Below are 20359 nucleotides of genomic sequence, written 5' to 3'. Positions count from 1 at the left end.
CTGATAACAGCCCCGACCCCCCGGCGGAGCCGCAGTCCCCGGGCCAACCCCGGCCGCTCGCCGCGCACCAGTCCTCGCGGACCCTGGCCAAGAGCCTTGCGCTCGCTCTGTGCGACCCCGGCTCGGCAGCCCCCTCCTTCGGGCCGTGGGGACGGCCCTGCTCCACCGCGCTTCCCGGGATGAGGGCTCCCGGCAAGGGCGCCGGCCGAGCCCCTGGTCGCTGAGGGGCCGGGGGAGGCGCGGAGATGGGGGCGTGCGGTGAGTACTCGCCGGCTGGAGGAGCCCCCGCCCGCCCGGGCCCCTGTTTGAGCAGGAATTTACCGCTGGGGCTAGTGGCCCCGAGGTGGCTGGGTTCAAGGACCGACAACTTGCCAAGGACCCCGGAAGGGCAAGGGGGGTGGGGCAGCCTCCACGTGCCGGCAGGGCTTAGGGAGCCCCTGGGAAAGGTGAAATCTGACCTGGACACTGGGACGCAGTTTCGGGGTTCGGGGAAAAGAGGGGGCTGCTACGTGCGTGGGGAGAAAGCTGACACCTGGGTCTTGGAGCAATCACCGGGATCTGCGAGAGGGGAAGCCTCTGTCACACCGGGATTGAAGTTTGGCCGGGAGAAGTGGATGCCGGTAGTTTGGGGAGGGGGTGGGGGGTGCGCGTCGCAGCGGGATTGAATGAAGGCAGAGGAGGCAGAACCTGAGCGCTGGGAAGGTGGGGGGTCGGGAGCGCCTCGCTGGGGGCAGAGGAGCGGGATGTGTGAACCTGCCCCTCCAAACCCACACACTCAGCCCGGCACTCTTTTCTAGAATGTCCTGCTCTGCTGCTTCTGCTGTCCTTGCTGCTGCTTCCTCTGGGCCTCCCAGTCCTGGGCGCCCCCCCTCGCCTCATTTGTGACAGCCGAGTCCTGGAGAGGTACATCCTGGAGGCCAGGGAGGCCGAAAATGTCACGGTGAGGCCCCCTCCTCAGGACATTCCACAGAACTCACTCTCAAGAGCCCAGGGGTTTCCTCCAAGATCCAGGAACTGGAGTCCCTTCCTGGCACTTGGTTCAGGGATGGGGGTGGGAAGCCAGAGCCCCCAGGAAAAGTGATACAAGTGGTAGCCCCCAGTGCATACCTGGAAGCTAGGTAAGGGGCAAAGGTGGAGGGAGCTTTTGGGGAGGCTGAAGCCCCTTACCCCAGGTCGTGCATTTCAGATGGGCTGTGCTCAAGGCTGCAGCTTCAGTGAGAATATCACCGTCCCAGACACCAAGGTTAACTTCTATACCTGGAAGAGGATGGACGTGAGTTTGTTTTTTCCCTCTTCTTGGGGAGTCTCATCTTGGGGAACCTGAGGGGATGCTCGGGAGAACGACAGAAGAAGATGAGGGCTGGACGCAATATGTTCGTTCATTTGTTCTCTGTTCTTTGTTCATTCATTCATTCAACCAAACTGATTCTAAGTCTTCACTTTGCTCAGCTTGGTGCTTGGGGCTGCTGAGAGGGAGGGGCTTGTTTGGGCCACTAACCCCGAGTCTCCATTTCCTTTAGGTCAGGCAGCAGGCCGTGGAAGTCTGGCAGGGCCTGGCCCTGCTCTCAGAAGCCATCCTGCGGGGCCAGGCCCTGTTGGCCAACTCCTCGCAGCCATCTGAGACCCTCCGGCTGCATGTGGACAAAGCCATCAGCAGCCTGCGCAGCCTCACCTCCCTGCTTCGGGCGCTGGGAGCCCAGGTGGGTGGGAGCCTCCCTCACACGCACTTTCGTTGGAAGGGCCCTGCTCATCCCCCCTCCGGTTCTGTCCCGAATCCCTTCTCCCTCCAGGGTTCCCCCGGTGCTGCACGGCACTGCGATAACTTTTTTGTTCTCTCCTTGGCAGAAGGAGGCCATCTCCCTTCCAGAGGAAGCCTCTGTTGCTCCACTCCAAACATTCACTGTTGATACTTTGTGCAAATTTTTCCGAATCTACTCCAATTTCCTGCGGGGAAAGCTGACGCTGTACACGGGGGAGGCCTGCAGGAGAGGGGACAGGTGACCAGGTGCTCCCACCCCGGGCACGTCCACCACCTCCCTCACCACCACTGCCTGTACCACGCCTCTGCACCACCACTCCTGACCCATCGAGGGGTGAGCAGCTCAGCACCAGCCTGTCCCATGGACACTCCACGGCCACGGGTGACATCTCAAGGGCCAGAGGAACTGTCCAGAGCTCAACTCAGATCTAAGGATGTCACAGGGCCAGCCTGAGGCCCCAAAGCAGGAGGAAGTCGGAGGAAATCAGCTTAAGCTTGGGGACAGAGCCCTGCTGGGGAGACACCCAAACTCACCTTGGTGCCCTGCCGAGCAGTGATGCCAGGACAAACTGGAGGGCAAATATCTCTTTTTGCACCTATGAGGCAGGGACAGGAGGGACTGGAGAATTTAGGTGGCAAGCCATGAATTCTCCAGGTCTCATGGATACTCCCACGACAGCGAGAGCCACTGGACGAAGGGTGGTGGGAGCCATGAAGATGGGATGGGGGCTGGCCCCTGGCTCTCATTGGGCCCAAGTTTTGTGTATTTTTCAATCTCACTGGCAAGAACTGAAATCACAACATGGCTCTTGACTTTTCTGTTTCCCCGGGAGCTCCCTACTTCCCTGGCCCTGCTCCCATGCTGGCAGCAGGCCACAGTCCTGGAAAACTAGAGGTGGAGGGGGTCGGGCCCTACGTGCTGCCTCGCATAGCCTGGCTGACCTCTTGACCCCACTGGGCCTGAGGCCACAAACTCTGCCCACGCTGGTCAATAAGGTGGTTCCATTCAAGGCTATTCCTCAGTAGGCAGCTGGTAACCCTCTTTCGTGAGCTACAGCTGCCATCAAGGAACCAGGAGCCCCCAGAGGGGCTGGTGGTAGCTTCCAGTCCTGGCCACTGGGCCCTTATTTATTTCTCGCTTCTTCTCTGTGGTGCCTCTGGCTAAAGCCACATTCCCGCATCAGCCTTTGCCACCTCTCAATCCAGCTGACCCCTTTCCTTGCCTGGGGATGGTCACCATTAATGCTCTCCCCTGGAACTTGCAGAAGGAGCCATGGTCCCCGACAGCGGTCTCGCTGAACACTCACTCTGTGCCCAGGGCTATTCTAGGTGGTTTGCTTACATGACCTCATTTTATTCCTTGCACAACTCTATGAGAAAGTTTCCACTGTCATTCCCATGGAACAGATGAAGAAATAAACTAACTGCCCAAAGCCAAGACAGCAGGAACCCCCAGTGCCCCCAGCTCTTACCCCTTTCCTCTTCTGCTTATCCTTCCTCATAATCCCTGCCTGTGCCCTGTTCCCCTGGGATGCGGGACACGGAACAAACTAACTGAGCTTCCGCTCTCCATCCCTACTTCTAATTTCACCCATTACTCCAACAATCCACCTCAAATTCCTTCTCAGAAATAATGCTTCAGCTGCAGCGTACCACCCGACAGCAGTCCTGACCATTCTCATGTATGTGGGGATCAGTCTTTCTGCTCCTATCACAAAACTTAGAGAAGTCAGCCTGCACCCCTGAAAATATGCAAAAGAGAGAATTTCTGCCATCTGCAGCAGGGCAAATTATGGGTAGGCTTGGAGGGTATTTGCCATGTATATGTGGGTGCTGGGAGCCGTGGTGAAGCGCGGTGGGAGGAATCAACGGAGAGGTGGACCCAAAGGAGAATTTTCACCCTGGCCAACCCAGCTCCTGGGGTACAGTGCCCTCTTCAGGCCCTACTGGGAAATGTTAGCAAAATCTACAAGGGAAAGAACTCTTAGGGCTCTGATCTTTGCACATTCCAATAAAAATTTGTATTGCGGTTTCCACAGATGGCATCTGGTTCTTGTCCCACTGCTGTGAATCAGGAAGGGAGGAATCTGTCTTTCTCGATAGCAACGTCAAAACTAAGACAGGTATCCTGAAACCCAAGGCATGCTGCTAATACCCGCAGCTAGGACCCAAACACAAGGTTTAGGACTCATAACCCCCAAGCACACCTTAGCCTGATGGGCCACCTAGACATCCCCAGGCCCACCTAGTACCTGGATCTTTTTTCCCCACAAGTCAGGGCCACCTACCTTATTCCTTGACTTCTCTTCAGACTACTTACTGCTTTCTATTACAAAAAAAAAAAAAAAAAAAGTCAATGGAACCTGAACTATATGCCCCGGGCCAGTATGTTAAAACATTAAAAACATAACTCATTTATTCCACATTTACGGAGTGCCAACTATGTGGCAGCTTTTGCACCAAGTGTTAGGAAAACATGAAATGACAGTCTATGCCTTTCGCAGCCCAGGGTCCTCCCGGGATTCCCCTGGAGGCGAAAAGACACGAGCTCATTAAGGGTATAGCCAGCTTGGTATGTGACTGCATGTGGACAGGCCCGGGACGGGAAGGACCTGGTGAGGGCCCATGTCCCTGCAGAGAGACACACATACACAAGGAGGGTGTTGTCAGATTTCAGAGGGTCTTCAAGTGTGGGCTGGGAATGTGAACTTTCTTCTGTGCTATTATTATGATGATCAACAACATATTAAACTCTGGTGCCTGCATGATCTGCTGCGATTCTCACCACAAGTCCACGAAACGGGGGGCCCTTAGGTATCATCAGGTATCATCCCCATTTGCCAGATGGGGAAAAATACAACCAAGTTCCACCAGGGAAATGGCGGAGCCAGCTCTTCTAACTTCCTGGCAGGACGGGAGCCAGGGCGGCCCAGTTCTGAGTCAGCGGGTTACATAATTGTTTAATGGAGATGTCTTCTGTTGGTAGAGCGCTTTGCGATTGTAATGTAAGATGTATGTAAGATCATGGGTGCTTTCCTGGGCATTTTCTTATTTATTCTCCTAACTGCACGAGGAGGGCAGAGATGGTAGAGGATCTCCATTTTGCAGAGGAAGAAACCGAGACCCGGAGAGATTATGGGCCTGGCCCAGGCCGTAAGACACTGAGGAAGATAAAGACCAGGAGCCAGGCTCTCTGACTTCTGTTCCCTCTTCTAGCAGAAGCAGGGATCAGAGGGAAAGGAGAGTAGAGGGAGTGGCTGGAGGGGAGAAAGAAGGAGGCCCATCCATCTCAGCATCAACGCCTCCCCAAGGGGCGTCTGGCTGGCTCAGTTGGTTGAGTGTCTGACTCTCGGTTTTGGCTCAGGTTATGATCTCATGGGTCATGGGATCAAGACCCTCGTTCAGCAGGAAGTCTGCTTGAGATTCTCTCCCTCTGCCCCTCCTCAAATAAATAAACAAACAAACAAACAAACAAACAAATAAATAAATAAATCTTTAAAAAAAAACAAACAAACCTCCCCCCCACATCATCTACTGCCTTGGGCTCCCACTTTTTTCCCCTCCTACCCTCCCCACCACCCAAGTCTCCCAGTGCTCGGGACCAACTCAGCCACCTCCTGCAGCCCTAGCTCCCACCCTGACTGCCGCCTATTGGCCCAAACTCCCTCCCTGGGCCTGAGCATCAGGCTGACCAAATGCACCGATCTGACCCCAGCCCACAGACCACCTAAGATTTTCCTGGAACTACTCAGAATCCTCTAAGCATCACAGCAGACAAGTGTTGCTGGATTTGAATTAGCTAAATGGGGCCTCTTAGACATTGGAATCTAAGCTGAATGTTAACTACGTTTTTCCCAGCTGGTTGAGGCTAATTCCTCTAAAATTCCATCATAAAATGATGTTAGGAAAGATGATTGGCAACAGAAAAGCAGACAGTAGTATGGTTTCCCAACTTATGTGAGTCATGCCCAAATGTCCATGAACTCTCACTTCTTGATTTTTAAAAATTGATTAGTAAAAAGAATTACATGACCCGCACGCAATTTCCGCTTTAAAAAAAAACAACAACAAACTTAGCTATGCTAGTCTCTCCATTTTGCAGAAGAGCAAACTAAGGCCTGGAGAGGGTGAGTGAAGGGTCCAAGGATACATCGCGAAGCCAAGACTGGCGTAAATTCTCTGGAGCACTTCCGGGGGTTTTTATTCCACATGCCGGGGTCCCTCACACTATGCCTGCAGCTGCTAGGCTTGACAAGTGACAAACTCTCGGGGGCCTTGCGCATTCCCGACCCCTCAAAATGCAGGGCCCCGTGGTGCCTTTCCACGCCGCCATCCTGTTCTGTCCTGCCTTGCACACCAACCCCCGCCCCAGACAGGTTGGAAGCTGGAACTGTCCATGGCGCCAAAGGGAGGTCAGCGGAAGCAGCCCTCAGAGGACTTATTGCCCAACCAGGAGGGGCTGTGGATCAATTGGCTTTGGTGGTTCTTCCCTGGGTTAACCATTTCCTGGCTCTTTCCCTCTTTTTTTTTTTTTAAAGATTTTATTTATTTATTTGACAGAGAGAGACATAGCGAGAGAGGGAACACAAGCAGGGGGAGTGGGAGAGGGAGAGGCAGGCTTCCCCGCGGAGCAGGGAGCCCGATGTGAGGCTCGATCCCAGGACCCTGGGATCATGACCTGAGCTGAAGGCAGACGCTTAACGACTGAGCCACCCAGGCGCCCTCTTTCCCTCTTTTGATTGCTCTCCTAACCTGGTATGGAGGAAAGGTCGATCAGGGTCGCGGCTGGGCATCCTTTACATGTCCCGCTCTGATGTCAAGAGGCAGAGGATCTCTCTCTCTCCCCAGGTCTGACCCCTCCGTGGTCCTATTGGTGCTCATTTGAGCAGGAGTCCCCAGGACTGTGAGGGGGTTTGGGACTTTCGTCTTCAATGCCTGGTGCAAGACCCTGCTGGCCCCTCCCTGACAGCTCGTGAGAATGGCTGCCCCAGGCATCACCGTCACTTGCCAGGGGCAAAGGCCCGGTGCCCTGGGCATCGATTTGATGGCAAAGAGTAGGGGTCTGCCGAGGTGAAGGGAGGGAAACCGAAGGTTTCTAGGAACACCTGGGTGTGCTGGGATATGAAAATCTGGATTCGTTTCTCCGGAGCTCAGTTTCTACACATGGAAAATGGGGACAACAATTTCGCAGTGAGGAGGACATGAGGTCCAGTGAGGTTAGCCTGCAAGAATGGCTGTTTCTGGCTCCCGGAAAGTTCTCGATCCACTCATGTCCACACTCCTGCTGTCTCAATGTTAGCGTCCAACTACACCATCATCTCTCACCCTTGACAGCCTCCTCTCCTGTGTCCCCAGCTCCAACCAGGTCCCCTTGGGTCCACAGCTGCTCAGGCTGCCCGAGCTGCCAGTCAGATCAAGTCACCCTGGTTGTTTAAAAACTTTTGGTGGCTCCTCAAAGGTTCTCCAAGACAGAGCCCCTGCCTCCTCCCAGTGTTACACACACACACACACACACACACACACACACACACACAGGCCATTCCTTTCTTTTTTTAAGATTTTATTTATTTAGAGAGAGCACGTGTGTGTGTGTGTGCGTGCGTGCGTGTGTGCATGGTCTGGCTGGGCAGGGTGCAATAGGGATAGAGGGAAAGGGAGAGAGTCTCAAGCAGACTCCACATTGAGCTCTGAGCCCCACGCAGGGCTTGATCTCAAGACCCAGAGATCAGGACCTGAGCTGAAATCAAGAATCAGATGCTTAGCCAACTGAGCCACCCAGGCGCCCTCCCCTCCCCCCACCAGACCATTCTTCAAAAATGTCATTCTTCCTCTAAGCCTGGAACGTTCTCTCTTCCTGGATGTGCCTTTCCAACTTCTTTGCCTCATTACCATGTCTTTGTGGTTTAGAAAGCCTCTCAAGTGTCACCTCTTTCCAAAAGCCTTCCCTTCCTGTCTCCAGTGACCTGGGGCAGGGACCCCCTCCACACTCTCTCTACCAGAGTGTTTATCTGCCTGGCCACCGGCCAGCCCCTTAGGGGGTGTGTGTGGAGAGAAGCCCTGATGATTGTAAAGTGTGCTGCGGCAAGGTGGGAAGGAAGGCCTGGGCCAGAGGAGGGCGGCCCGCATGAGCGCGAGCTGGAAGGTAGGGGTGAGTTGGCTGTGGGCAGGACTGGCATGGAGCCCCCCCGAGAGGGGTACTGCTGTGGCCTGCTTGCCACCAGAGCCTTCTCCACTCGCCTCCTATTTCACAGACAGAACAGAGACCGCTATGGGCTCCTGGCTGGCTTAGTCAGTGGCACCTGCGACCCTTGATCTTAGGGTTATGAGTTTGAGTCCCACCTTGGGTGTAGAGATTACTAAAAATAAAATCTTCAGGGGTGCCTGGGTGGCTCAGTTCGCTGAGTGTCTGCCTTTGGCTCAGGTCATGATCCCAAGGTCCTGAATTCGAGCCCCGCGTCAGGCTCCCTGCTCAGCGGGGAGCCTGCTTCTTAGTCTCCCTCTGCTGCTCCCCCCGCTTATTCCTTCTCTCCCTCTGTCAAATAAATAAATCAAATCTTTCAAAAAACAAACAAAAAACAGAGGCTGCTAAACATGCCTCAGCGAGGTCCCCTCCCCACTCCCTCCCTTCCCAGAGCTGGCTTGTCCCTCCTGTTGTCTGTGTTCTGGACTCTTTGGGCTCTTTCATTTGATAACATGCAGCTCCTCTTTCCACCATCAGAACATACGGATCTACCATCTACCATCCTATCTTTCTTAAGTCAGGAATGAACTTTAACAAACAGTGTTAGAACGTCAAGTGATATTTTTGAAAAAAAAATTTTAACTGTGGAAATAGACTCATAACATAAAATTTATCTTCTTAACCATTTTTAAATCTTAAAATCTTTTAATCAAAGTAATCTCTATCCCCAACATGGGGTCGAACTCACGACCCCAAGATCAAGAGTCTTGTGCTCCTCCCGCTGAGCCGGCCAGGCGCCCCTCGTCTTAACCATTTTTAAGTGTTCCGTTCAGCATCATTAAGTACATTCACATTGTGCAACCATCACCGCAGGCCATCCACGGAACCTTTCATCTCCCCAAACTGAAATTCTGTCCCAGTTTGGGACAGAATAGGGAGCACTAGCTCCCTATTCCCGGCAAACGCCGTTCTACTTCTCGTCTCTATGAGTTTCACTGCTGTAGGTACCTTGGATAGGTGGAATCCTATGCTATTTGTCCTTCTGTGTCAGGCTTGTTTCACTCAGCATTGTGTCCTCCAGGTTGTAGCCTGTGTGAGAATTTCCTTCACTTCAAAGATGGAATGATATCCCATTGTATGAATACACCCTATTTTGTTTGTTTTGTGGACTCTTGGGTTGCTCTCACCTTCTGGCAATGGTGAGTACTGCCACTATCAACATGGGTGTCCAGGCATCTCTTCAAGTCTTTGCTTTCAATTCTTTTGGGTCTACGCACCCAGAAGTGCAATTGCTGGACCCTATGATAAGCCTATTTTTAATTTTTGGAGGAGCGCCATTCTTTTTAATACCTCCATAATATTCCTTCATATGAAAAATATTCCTTGACTATGATCCAACTGCCTATCTGCTGGTAAACATTTAAGTAATCTCGATTTTTTTTCCCCATTATAACCCATGCCACAGTGATCATCTTTGAGGTGTGCCCAGATTTGGGCAAATACACACGGATTTCTGTGGGGAGATTCCTAGAAAGGTAAGGCGGGGTCAAAACCATGCACGCTAGAAAGTTTGAGAGTCACTGTCGCATTACCTTCCAAGAAGTTTTCCCCACCCTACAGTCTTAGCGTCAGAGTGTTTGAGTGTGTCTACCTACATCCTGGCCAACGCGCAACGCTTTCAGTCTCTTAAATGGTGGTCACCATCACAGTTGTAGTTTTGATTAGCATTTTCCTTAGTACAAGTGAAGCACAACATCTTTTCTGATGTTTACTGGCTGGTGGCTCGTCTGGCACTCTGGGACTTGTGTTTTTCTGTTCTTTGCCATTAAGTGTTTCCAGTTCCACCTTATTTGACCAGCCAATCGTTTATGCCGCTGTTGCCCCCTATAGAATTTTAGGTTTGAAGTGATTTTCTGTTGGAATTCTGCAGACAATGTTCCACGGCCTCTTAGAACCCATGGTTGCTATTGAAAAGCCTGACGCTGCTTCCTGATCCTTTAGTATGTGACTTGCTTTTTTCTATCTGAAAGTGGTTAGGGTCTTCTCTTGCCCCCTGCTACTCTCAAATCTTATGACATGCCTTCCGTGGGTGTCCTTGCATTCATCATGCGAGACCCCTTCTAATCAAGAGACTTGTATCTCGGTCCCGAGAAATCTTCTTGTGTGGTTTCTCTTAAGCCTTTTCTTCTCCTTGGTTCTATTTTGAACTCTTTTGGTTGGATGTTAGACTTCCCGGACGGATTCTCCGAGTGTCTTTCTTGCTTTCCTTCTCTCCTGCTCTCATTTCATTTCTCTCCGTTGGATTTTTACATTTCCACCCTTGTAGTTTCCATTTCCCAGAGCGCTCCCGTGTTCTCTGTCTGGTTTTCACGGCATCCTCCGAAGGCTGTCAAGTGAGGAGGGTCAAGGGGTGGATAAAGTGGTCTGGGCTTACTGTGCCTTCCCCTCTCCCCTGAGAGCCGCCTCTGAGGTCCCGCATGGCTCCTCCAGTCTGGACTCTGGTGCTGCTGGTGGGGGCTGCCTGGGGCCGGGGCCACATTCCTGCCCCTGTCCGGTAAGCTGGGCTCAGGGGGGATTAGGGGTGGCTCCGAGGGAGAGCGAGGGGCAAAGCTGGAGGGGGCAAGCAGGGTAACCACAAAGGGCATAGCCCTGGGAAGAGAATGATAAACAGGAATGGTGGGGGGAGCCCTGCAGCCCAAGAGCCTGGAACTGAGGGGTGTGAGCAGCTCAGCGGGAACGGGACAGAGCCCAGACGTGAGAGAGAGGGAGGAGGCACGGAGCTGGGGAGACAGAGAGGAGAGAGAGCTGGGGCTCTCAGAAAATGGGCCGAACCCAGAGCAAATTCAGCAGATAGGACACTTCAAGTAGAGGCAGCGAGACATGATGGATGGCTTGGTATCCTGGAGCTTGTCTGGGGGGATTTGAGCAAGTAGAACTTGAACAAGTAAAGGGGAGCGCTGTTGGGTTTGGCCCGTGCCACCTGGGGAGGGGAAGCTGGCTTCTCTGCGGGGTTCAGAGGGCTCGGAGGGGCCATCCCTCTGTAACTCATCTATATGTTCAGTGGCCTGTAACTGAGGCAGGACCACCTGCCACCCACCGGGCAGCCTGGGACCCACAGAATCCCCACTCTCAGTCTGAAGGAAGGAGCTTCCCCAGGTGCCAACATTTAAGTACTGCTGTAGGATCTCCAAACACAGGAACTGGTTCCTCCTTGAGCGAGCCTCTACCACTCATGGTACCTCGGGCACAGAGGAGCCGAGGGAAACCGCGGGGATGGGAGGAGCTCGGAGGAGCTCGGAGGGGAGACGCTTTTTCTTTTCTTTAGGAGATAGATGAGAATTTAACATGAGGAGGCTGGGTGGCCTTTTGAAAACCTTAAAGAAGACAAGTAAATATACGCTCACTGCCTACACTTTGGTACAATTCGGCGAACACGAAAGGAAGTCTTCCATGAGTGACCGCTCAGAAAGCTCACGCTCATCAAGGTTTATGATTCTTGATAATGACAAGTATTCCCCCTTTTTTTTCTTTTTCTTTTTTCTTTCTGCAAACCAACCCCAAGGAAAGAGAAGCCTGCGGACTGGAAGGCAGTTGCTCGCAGCTCTAGGGATAACTGTGAGTTGGAAACCAGCACCGTTCAGATCTCTCTCTGCCCTCAGGGGTGGCCACCTCCAGTACCCTTGGGGCTGAGTGGTGGCACAGACATGTAGTGAATGTTAGAGGGTGGAGGAAACATGGAGGAGTAGAGGCCAAGCCCTACCTGGGACAGTCACGTTCAAATTGACAACAAAATGTATGCACCCAGACAAAGCCTGTCCCCCCCCCGGGGAGAATCCAGCCCCTGGCACCTCAGTTTGTGACCCCTGTCCCAGAAGTCATTCTGCCCTGACCCCCACCCTGAATTTCTCCTAAGAGATTCTTATTTCTCAGATTCTCTTTTAAGAAGCTCTGCTCTGGACCCTAAATCTCCTAGTGGCTGCCTTCTCTGCACTTAGCAGCTCGGCCAACCCCCAGACCCCAGTTTGGCCCTCTCCCCCATCCTGGCCTCAGGGCGGTCTTTTCTTCCCAGCTATTCTCACCCAGTGTGACTTTGAGGATGACTCCAAACCCCTCTGTGATTGGACCCAAGTGTCCACAGATGACGGGGACTGGATTCGAACCAGTGGGCCTTCCCCCACCGGCAGCACTGGTCCCCCCGGGGGGTACCCTAATGGAGGTGAGGAAGCCTAAGGTTTAGGGAGACAGCTGGGAGCTGGGGTCGGGCAGACCTGGGCATAGGGAGAAGGGAGGCAGCTGGAAGGGGGTGCCTGGACTCTGGATGGGGGTGGGAGAGGCAGTCGTCAGGGGTGGCAGGGCCTCCTCACCATCCTGGGCTCTGCCTCCCCCAGAGGGATACTACCTGCACATGAACTCAAGCACCTTCCACCGGGGCGGGGTGGCCCGCCTACGCAGCCCCCCCATATGGGAGCAAGGCCCCCTCTGCGTGCACTTCGCCTACCACATGTTCGGGCTGTCGTGGGGCGCCCAGCTCAGACTGCTACTGTTCAGGGACACCAAGAAAAAGCACCCCAGCCTGCTCTGGAAGCATATTAACACCCAGAGCCCCTCCTGGATGCCCATCGCTGTCACCGTGCCTATGGGGCTTGTCCTGCCCAGCCGGGTGAGGCTGAGGCCAGAGCCTTGGGTCCCGGGGGGGGGGGGGAACCTGGGTGTGTGGGGGTGTGGGCAGGAGGGCCCGGAGCAAGGAGGGGGTGCGGGGCTGAGCCATCTGAATTCAGGCAGGAAAACTGGGAGCCTGAGGCAAAGGACCTTACAGGGTGGGTGGTCCCCTGCTTTCTCCCACAGGTGGTGTTTGAGGGAGTGAGGGGCAGCACGGCTTACCTGGACATCTCTCTGGATGCCATCTCTATCCATCGGGGCTCCTGCAATCGCAGTAAGCCCCTGTCCCTCTTCCTCTCTGCCTCCACCAGCTGCCCAGCGTGGCAGAAGTAGCTCAGGGATCACGGTCCTGCTTTCTCCCAGAGTTGGGGCTACATGCTTCCCTCTGCCTCTACATCTCACATCTCTGAATCCTGAAGCAGCCACACCTAAAGAGAGGTTCTCTTTTAACGGGGTTGTGGTAATACCTTTCCTAGAGTGACCAACCATTCCAGTTTGCCCTGGGTTGTCCCTTTTTTTGCACTGAAAATCCTGCATCTCAGGAAACCCTCAGTTCCTGGCCCAAACTGGATGTCTGGTCACCCTAGCTATTACCCCAGATTCACCCAGGATCAGCCCTCTAAGCTGAGGGCTTTAGAGACTCAAGGGGAGCAAATTCAAGTGAAGGAAAATTCCAGAACCTGAGTGCAAGGAACTAACACTGAGCACAGGATTATGCCAGTTGCTCTCCACATACGATCTAACTTACGACAGGTGGGTACTGTTGTTCCCAGTTATAGATGAGGAAACTAACAGGCAGCTTAAATAATCTGTCCCAGGAATGAACTGCTAAGGGCTGGGACTGTATCTGCTTCAAGAGCCCACCATGGCTGGCAGTAGGACACAGACTGGAACTCAGAATTCTGACCCCAGGCTGAGGCATGCTTTTTGGAGCTGCATCCTCCTAGAAAAAGCTAAATCCTCCCCGCTCTTCTTCCCTTCAGTCTGCATGATGCAGACGTGCAGCTTCGATGTTCCAAATGATCTCTGTGGCTGGAGCTGGATCCCAACAGCCTCTGGGGCCAAGTGGGTCCAGAAGAAGGGGTCGTCCGGGGTGCCGAACGTGTGGCCTGAGGATTTCTCTAGCCCTGGTAGTGAGTAAAGGCCATATTTCCATCCTTTGCCTTTCTGGGCTTCTAGTGACCTCTGCAGGAGTTTACGATGTTTGCCTAACAGTAACTGCCCAGGGATGGCCTGGGGTGAACGCCAGCAACCTCAAAACTCTGTCAGCTCAAGTTACTCAGCAGAAAGCAAACTCCACACACTCAGCTTCCCCCCCTACCGTCCCACAAACTAATCCTAACCCACGCTCCCTAATTTCTTTTCTAAATTCCCACTTCTTTGTTCTCCGTCCCTTTGCATTTTTCCATTCTCAATCATCCCCCTTCGTTTTCCTGTTCTTCCCTCTTCCCCTCCGTCTCCCCCCACCGCCCATAAGCCCTTTCGGCTCACTCCAAGGGCATGCTCTCCTTCCCGTGCCCTTTCCCGCTCCCTGAGGTCTGCCTTCTAGAAAGACCTGGAGAACCACCTCTCCCCTTCACTCAGACGCCCTGGAAAGCAGGGCGGGCCAGCCCATCTCTGCATCACCCCGCCCCGCAGCATCAGCACCCCAGGCCAAGCCCAGTAAATGTTGGCGGTTGTTTTAATTTTCTCTCTCTTGCTTTTCCCCTCTTGCTTCGCATTTTTCCATCTTCCCTTTCTTTTTCTCCTGCTTCTTTCCACCAACCAGATATCCCAGCGTCGCCCTCCTTGCGTTTTCTTTCACCACTTACCATTTCCTTCCTTCCCCTTCCTCCTCCTTCCCTGCTGTTTCCTCTCTTTTCTCTTCTCTCCCACTCCCTACCCCCCACTCCCTCCCCTCAAACCCTCTTTTCTGCTTCCCTGAAGCCCGCCTTTCCAGGCCGGGTGCGAGCGCGCTCACCCGGCAGGAACGCGAGGGAGTCAGGGACCAGCACGCCTGCGCAGCCTTATTCTCCTCCCCGGCTACCAGTTGCGTCACGGAGCGAGGGAGCGAGTTCCAAGCTGATTGGCTGCCTGAGCTGCTGGGGTCGGTAGGGTGGGGAGATGCTCGGTTCTGGGCCTTGGACCGGCCCTCTCTCGCTAGTCTGTGAATCAACTATATCCAGTGGGTCAAGAAAAGGAAGAGGGCATGACTCTCGGGGACCTAAAGCATCAGAACCCAAAGGGCAGGGTTCTGGCTGCTGCTTTTGAGAGGATGCCGCATTTCGTAAGCCACTCTTTTTTTTTTTTAAGATTTTTATTTATTTATTTATTTGAGACAGAATGAGAGAGAGAGAGCACATGAGAGGGGGGAGGGTCAGAGGGAGAAGCAGACTCTCCGCCAAGCAGGGAGCCCGATGCGGGACTCGATCCAGGGACTCCTGGATCATGACCTGAGCCAAAGGCAGCCGCCCAACCAACTGAGCCACCCAGGCGCCCTCGTAAGCCACTCTTGCTAAGCGTTTCCGGAAGGCTCGAAGGCCTTGGCCAGATGTAGGCCCACCTCAGCGCTGGCTGATCCTAGGCAGCTGTTGGGGCTTCCCAGGCCCAGGACCCCTGCCGGCACAGGGCCCTATCCCTGTGCGGGACTCCCCCAATTTCAGCCACCCCACCTTACTGGCCTTTTACTTCGTAGGTGGCTTCTACATGCTCCTGGACCCCAAGAATGCAAAACCGGGGCAGAAATCTGTCCTCCTGAGCCCCCTGAGCCATTCCTCTGGCTGTCTGAGTCTGTCCTTCCACTACATCCTCCATGGACTGTCACCTGGTGCAGCCCTCACCGTCTATGCTTCCGTCTTGGGTAAGACTGGCAGTCGCTGGCTTTACACGGACCTGAGGCTCATCTCCCAGGGTTGGGTTGACGGGAAACTATGGGGCATCCCTCAGAGTCTAGGGAAATCTAGGATATATGCAAGGTTACTCCATGGAGTGGAATCAGGGAGCCAGGAGAGCACCGGCTTCTGGAACAACAGATACAAGTGTCAGGAGAGTGAGAGAGAAGGTTGTGTTTGCATTTGGGAGAGAAGAATACACTCCCAAGTAGTCTCTGTGCTACTCATCTTTCTGAGTATAGGTTTTGTTTTTTTTTTAAGATTTTATTTATTTATTTGACAGAGACAGAGAGAGAGAGAGAAAGCACAAGCAGGGGGAGTGGCGGGCAGAGGCAGAGGGAGAAGCAGGCTCCCCACAGAGCAGGGGGAGCCTGATGTGGGACTCGATCCCAGGACCCTGGGATCATGACCTGAGCCGAAGGCAGTCGCTTAACCAACTGAGCCACCCAGGCGTCCCTGAGTATAGGTTTGAAGTCATTTTTCAGTCCCCTTAATAAGTCAGTTATTTCTCGGATTCCTTCCATTGCAGGCAGCATCCGGAAACACACTCTCTTCTCAGGACAACCTGGACCCAACTGGCAGCCTGTTTCTGTCAATTACACAGGCCAGGGACAAATTCAGGTACAGACGAGCAAAGAGGTCAGCATTCCTTGCACATGGTAGGCACCTCTGATATTGAAAGGGATTGAGGGTCTGGGCCCTGGGAGCAGGGTGCCTGGGTTCCTGAATAGAATAAAATTAGGTGGGGGGAGGGTTGGGGCTTTTGGGCTGGTTCTTCACTCCCAGCACCCTTTCTCTCTCTCTTCAGTTCACCTTGGTGGGTGTGTTTGGAGAGACCCCAGAGCCAGCTGTGGCAGTGGATGCAATCAGCACTGCTCCCTGTGGGGGTGAGAACAAGGCCCGGGAGGACCAGATCGCTCAGAACTGGGGCTGGGACGGGGCGGGGGGGGGGGGGAGAGGAATAGAGAGCATGGCCCACGTTGCTCACATCTCCCATTTTGACCCCCTAGAGAGCTTTCCTCAGTGTGACTTTGAAGATGATGCCCATCCCTTCTGTGACTGGGCCCAGGCATTAGGGGATGGCGGACGCTGGACCCGGGGAAATAAAAGTATGCACATCCAGGGTGCAGGCGCTTTTGAAGGTGAGGAGATTTAGGACCCCTCAAGCCAACAAATTACTGAGTTTTGTCTCAGCTGGGGGGTTGGCTGGATTGATGGGAGAAGATATTGTAGGTGGTGAAGATCAGCCTGCAGGTATTTCCTGGGAAGCTGCCATGGGGCCCAAGCTGTGGAGATGACAGAAGTAGAGTGAGTTAAAGATTCTCTTGGCTGTGGGGTCCCTGAACTACCCCTCCCCCCCCAGAAAATGCAGGCATCTCACTTCGCTGAGCCCAAGGCTTCAAAATCCACACTCTCATTTTCAGTCAAGACATTTACTGATGCAGCCAGCAAAGGAGTCTGGGCTGCTGGCTTGGTTTTCCCTTTCTTTCTGATCTTGCCTTCTTCAGTTAGAAGTCCAAAACAAGCAGGGAAAAAAACAAAACAAAACAAAAAAACCCAACCCTGCTACAATGTAGGGAGTTTGCGTGTTTGCATCAGACCCTCTTTGGAAAGCACGGTGTTGTGAGAGAAAACACTAGGCTGTCCTGTGGAGGTTTGTCATCTTACCCTTTCGATTCCCTTCTTTTCCGCCTGGAAGGTCACTATATTTACGTGGAGGCCGACAAGTTCTCTAAGGCGGGCCAGTCTTTCAGACTGGTGAGCCGGCCCTTCTGTGCCCCGGCTGCGATCTGTGTGGAGTTTCCCTACCACATGTATGGCCCCGGAGAGGGTACTAAGCTCAGTCTCCTGCTGGAGAGTCCTGCGGGCAGTGCCCCATCCACTCTCTGGCACCGCGTTGGGTCTCAGAGTCCCAGCTGGCTGAACACCTCTGTCACCATCCCTTCGGGGCATCAACAGCCCATGCAGGTGAGAGAGAGAGAGCGCCCTGTCAGCGTCTGTGTGGAACGTGGTGACGGGAGGTGGAGGGGGGACATAATGTTTGGGTACAACCAGGGCTGACAAGATGGGCCACTGGAAAGAGAGCAGAGGTGAACTTGGTGTCCCCAAGAGGGATACCTGGCTCCTGAAAAGGAGTGGGGGCAGAGTTGGACTGTCGAGGCTAGAACAAGGTGGCCTTTTGGCAGAGGACAGACTGACCGGGAGAGTCCCTGAGCTGCCGGGGATTCACTTGCATTTCTCTCTTCTCTGTCCCTCATTACCTTCAGCTGATCCTGGAGGCCATCAGGGGTACCCACAGTGCCTTTGTCGTTGCTGTGGGTTTTATCTTGATCAATCACGGGACTTGTCGAGGTAAGACAAAATCCAGGGCCCCAGAAAGGGGGCCATGTTCTGAGATGACCATCTCTGGGACTGTTGAAAATCAAGTTCTCGGTCATGCTTGAGTTTTCACACAGCTTTGTGTTCCATGTTCTGCCCACCTCTACCTTCCTGGTCTTACCAGGATGCTTGCTGGAGTGAGTGTGACTTTGATGCTCTGGATTTCTGTGGCTGGATCCACAACCCCTTACCTAGTGGACGGTGATCCTGAAGGGAGGACCGACATCCTGTTCCTGTTGTGTTTCCCGTATCTGGGGAAGACAGTGGACATTTCTGAGGGGCAGTGTTTGTTGAGTGTTTGTTAAGTGAGTGAAGGTTGGGGTTGGAAATGGGAGCAGTGTTTGTTGAGTGTTTGTTAAGTGAGTGAAGGTTGGGGTTGGAAATGGGAGAGGTGTCAGTTACTCTTTGAGCCTACCCACTCCAACTCGAAGTGAGTGAAGAAGGTGATGGTATGATTTTCACTAAACTCCGGGATTTGTTTGTTTCTTTGTTTTTCTTTGCAGGAACAGTGCCAACAGAGCTTCCTTCCAAATCTCCAGTTTCCCTCCCTGGCCCTTCTGAAACCCCTGTCTCCACAGGAAAACCTATGACTCCCACAGAAAAATCTATGGCCCCCACAGAAAAACCCATGGCTCCCACAGAAAAACCCACTGTCCCCACAGAAAGATCCATGGCTTTCACAGAAAAACACACTGTCCCCAGTGAAATAGCCACTGTCCCCACAAAAAGACCCATGGCCCCCCCAGAAAAACTCACTGTGCCCACAGAAAGACCCATGGTCCCCCCAGAAAAACTCACTGTGCCCACAGAAAGACCCATGGTCCCCCCAGAAAAACACACTGTCCCCAGTGAAATAGCCACTGTCCCCACAGAAAGACCCCTGGCTCTCCCAGAAAAACTCACTGTCCCCAGTGAAATAGCCACTGTCCCCACAGAAAAACCCACTGGTCCCAGTGAAATAGCCACTGTCCCCACAGAAAGACCCATGGTCCCCAAAGAAAAACACCCTGTCCCCAGTGAAATAGCCACTGTCCCCACAGAAAAACCCGTGGCTCTCACAGAAAAACCTATAACTGCCACAGAAAAACCCATAACTGCCACAGAAAAACCCACTGTCCCCAGTGAAATAGCCACTGTCTCCACAAAAAAGCCCATAGTCCCCTCAGAAATGTCCACTGTCTCGCCAGAAAAATCCACCTTCCCCACAGAAAAACTCACCATCCCTACTCAAAAGCCCACCATCCCCACAGAAAAGCCCAAAGTTCCCACAGAAAAGCCCACTATTCCCACTGAAAAACCGACTTTCCCCACTGAAGAGAACACTGTGCCTCCTGAAGAGACCACTGTCCCCCCTGAAGAGACCACTCTTCCTCCTGAAGAGCCCACTGTCTTCACTGAAGAGTCTACCATCCCCGCTGAAGAATCCACTGCCTCTGCTGAAGAGTCTGTTGTCCCCATTGAAGAGACTACTGTACCCCTTGAAGAGCCCACTATCCCCACAGAAAAACCCACCATGCCCACTGAAAGGACCACCATCTCCACAGAAAAGCCTACTATCCCTGCAGAAAAGCCCACAGTCCACACTGAGAGAACCACCATCCCCACAGAAAAACCCACCATTCCCACGGAAAAACCTGTCATCCCTATGGAAAAATCCATCATCCCCACAGAAAAGCCCGCCGTCCCCACAGCAAAACCCGCCATCCCCACAGCAAAACCCGCCATCCCCACAGGAAAACCCACCGTCCCCACAGGAAAACCCACCGTCCCCACAGGAAAACCCGCCGTCCCCACAGGAAAACCCGCCGTCCCCACAGGAAAACCCGCCATCCCCACAGCAAAACCCGCCATCCCCACAGGAAAACCCACCGTCCCCACAGGAAAACCCACCGTCCCCACAGGAAAATCTACCATCCCCACTGAAAGGCACACTGTCCCCACAGCAAAACCTACCATTGCCAAAGAAAAACCCACTGTCCCCACAGGAAAACCCACCATCCCCACTGAAAGGCCTACCATCCCCACTGAAAAGACCACCATCTCCACAAAAATACCCACTGTCCCCACTAAAAGCCCCACCATCCCCACAGAAAAGCCCACTGTCCCTACAGAAAAAACTACCATCCTCGCAGAAAGACCCACCATCCCCACTGGAAAGACCACCATCCCCACAGAAAAACCCACCGTCTCCACTGAAAAACCCATCATCCCCACAGAAAAATCCACTGTCCCCACAGAAAAACTCACCATCCCCGCAGAAAAATCTACTGTCCCCACTGAAAGGCACACAGTTCCTATGACACCCCAGCCCAGCCCAACACTTGTACCAATTGGGCCAACAGTCTTGGTGATGCCTCCTACAAGTACTCCAAGTACCTCCATGACCACTACAACCCCTAGACGTACTCCAGGTATGTGATGGAGCGTTGGACAAACAGCTGAAAGTAAGAGACTGTGAATAGGAACGAGAATTAGATAAATGGATGCGTCTAATAGAGAACTGCGATCTTA

At 53.4% G+C, this 20359-nt stretch overlaps 2 protein-coding genes across 2 annotated transcripts in view; both read left to right on the top strand.

The window, feature by feature from the left end:
- Positions 1 to 245: 245 nt before the first annotated feature.
- On the top strand, positions 246 to 2001 carry EPO (erythropoietin). The gene is made up of 5 exons (XM_028110283.2): positions 246 to 258; positions 798 to 940; positions 1187 to 1273; positions 1521 to 1700; positions 1846 to 2001. The coding sequence occupies exons 1-5, from the start codon at positions 246 to 248 to the stop codon at positions 1999 to 2001; spliced, it is 579 nt and encodes a 192-aa protein (XP_027966084.1).
- An 8416-nt stretch (positions 2002 to 10417) lies between these two features.
- ZAN (zonadhesin) overlaps positions 10418 to 20359 on the top strand; it is a 36250-nt gene continuing 26308 nt past the window's right edge. The window contains 13 exon segments of the mRNA XM_088017074.1: positions 10418 to 10494; positions 11503 to 11555; positions 12010 to 12156; positions 12329 to 12600; positions 12786 to 12873; positions 13583 to 13732; positions 15274 to 15438; positions 15999 to 16090; positions 16278 to 16356; positions 16480 to 16611; positions 17169 to 17437; positions 17737 to 17821; positions 18352 to 20259. Coding sequence (XP_087873200.1) covers positions 10418 to 10494; positions 11503 to 11555; positions 12010 to 12156; positions 12329 to 12600; positions 12786 to 12873; positions 13583 to 13732; positions 15274 to 15438; positions 15999 to 16090; positions 16278 to 16356; positions 16480 to 16611; positions 17169 to 17437; positions 17737 to 17821; positions 18352 to 20259 — 3517 coding nt within the window.

Source organism: Eumetopias jubatus, unplaced genomic scaffold (assembly GCF_037043125.1).
Source record: "Eumetopias jubatus isolate StellerSeaLion01/CBP00866 unplaced genomic scaffold, mEumJub1_p1.0 scaffold_12, whole genome shotgun sequence".
In the NCBI taxonomy this organism is placed as follows: Eukaryota; Metazoa; Chordata; class Mammalia; order Carnivora; family Otariidae; genus Eumetopias; species Eumetopias jubatus.
Note: the sequence above shows the minus strand (reverse complement) of the source record. Positions and strands in the feature narration are given on the sequence as shown.

Excerpts from the sequence above, each read along its gene's own strand:
- EPO (XM_028110283.2), top strand. Across the intron at positions 1,274-1,520 it reads ATACCTGGAAGAGGATGGAC|GTCAGGCAGCAGGCCGTGGA; the intron begins GTGAGTTTGTTT and ends CATTTCCTTTAG. Across the intron at positions 1,701-1,845 it reads TTCGGGCGCTGGGAGCCCAG|AAGGAGGCCATCTCCCTTCC; the intron begins GTGGGTGGGAGC and ends TCTCCTTGGCAG.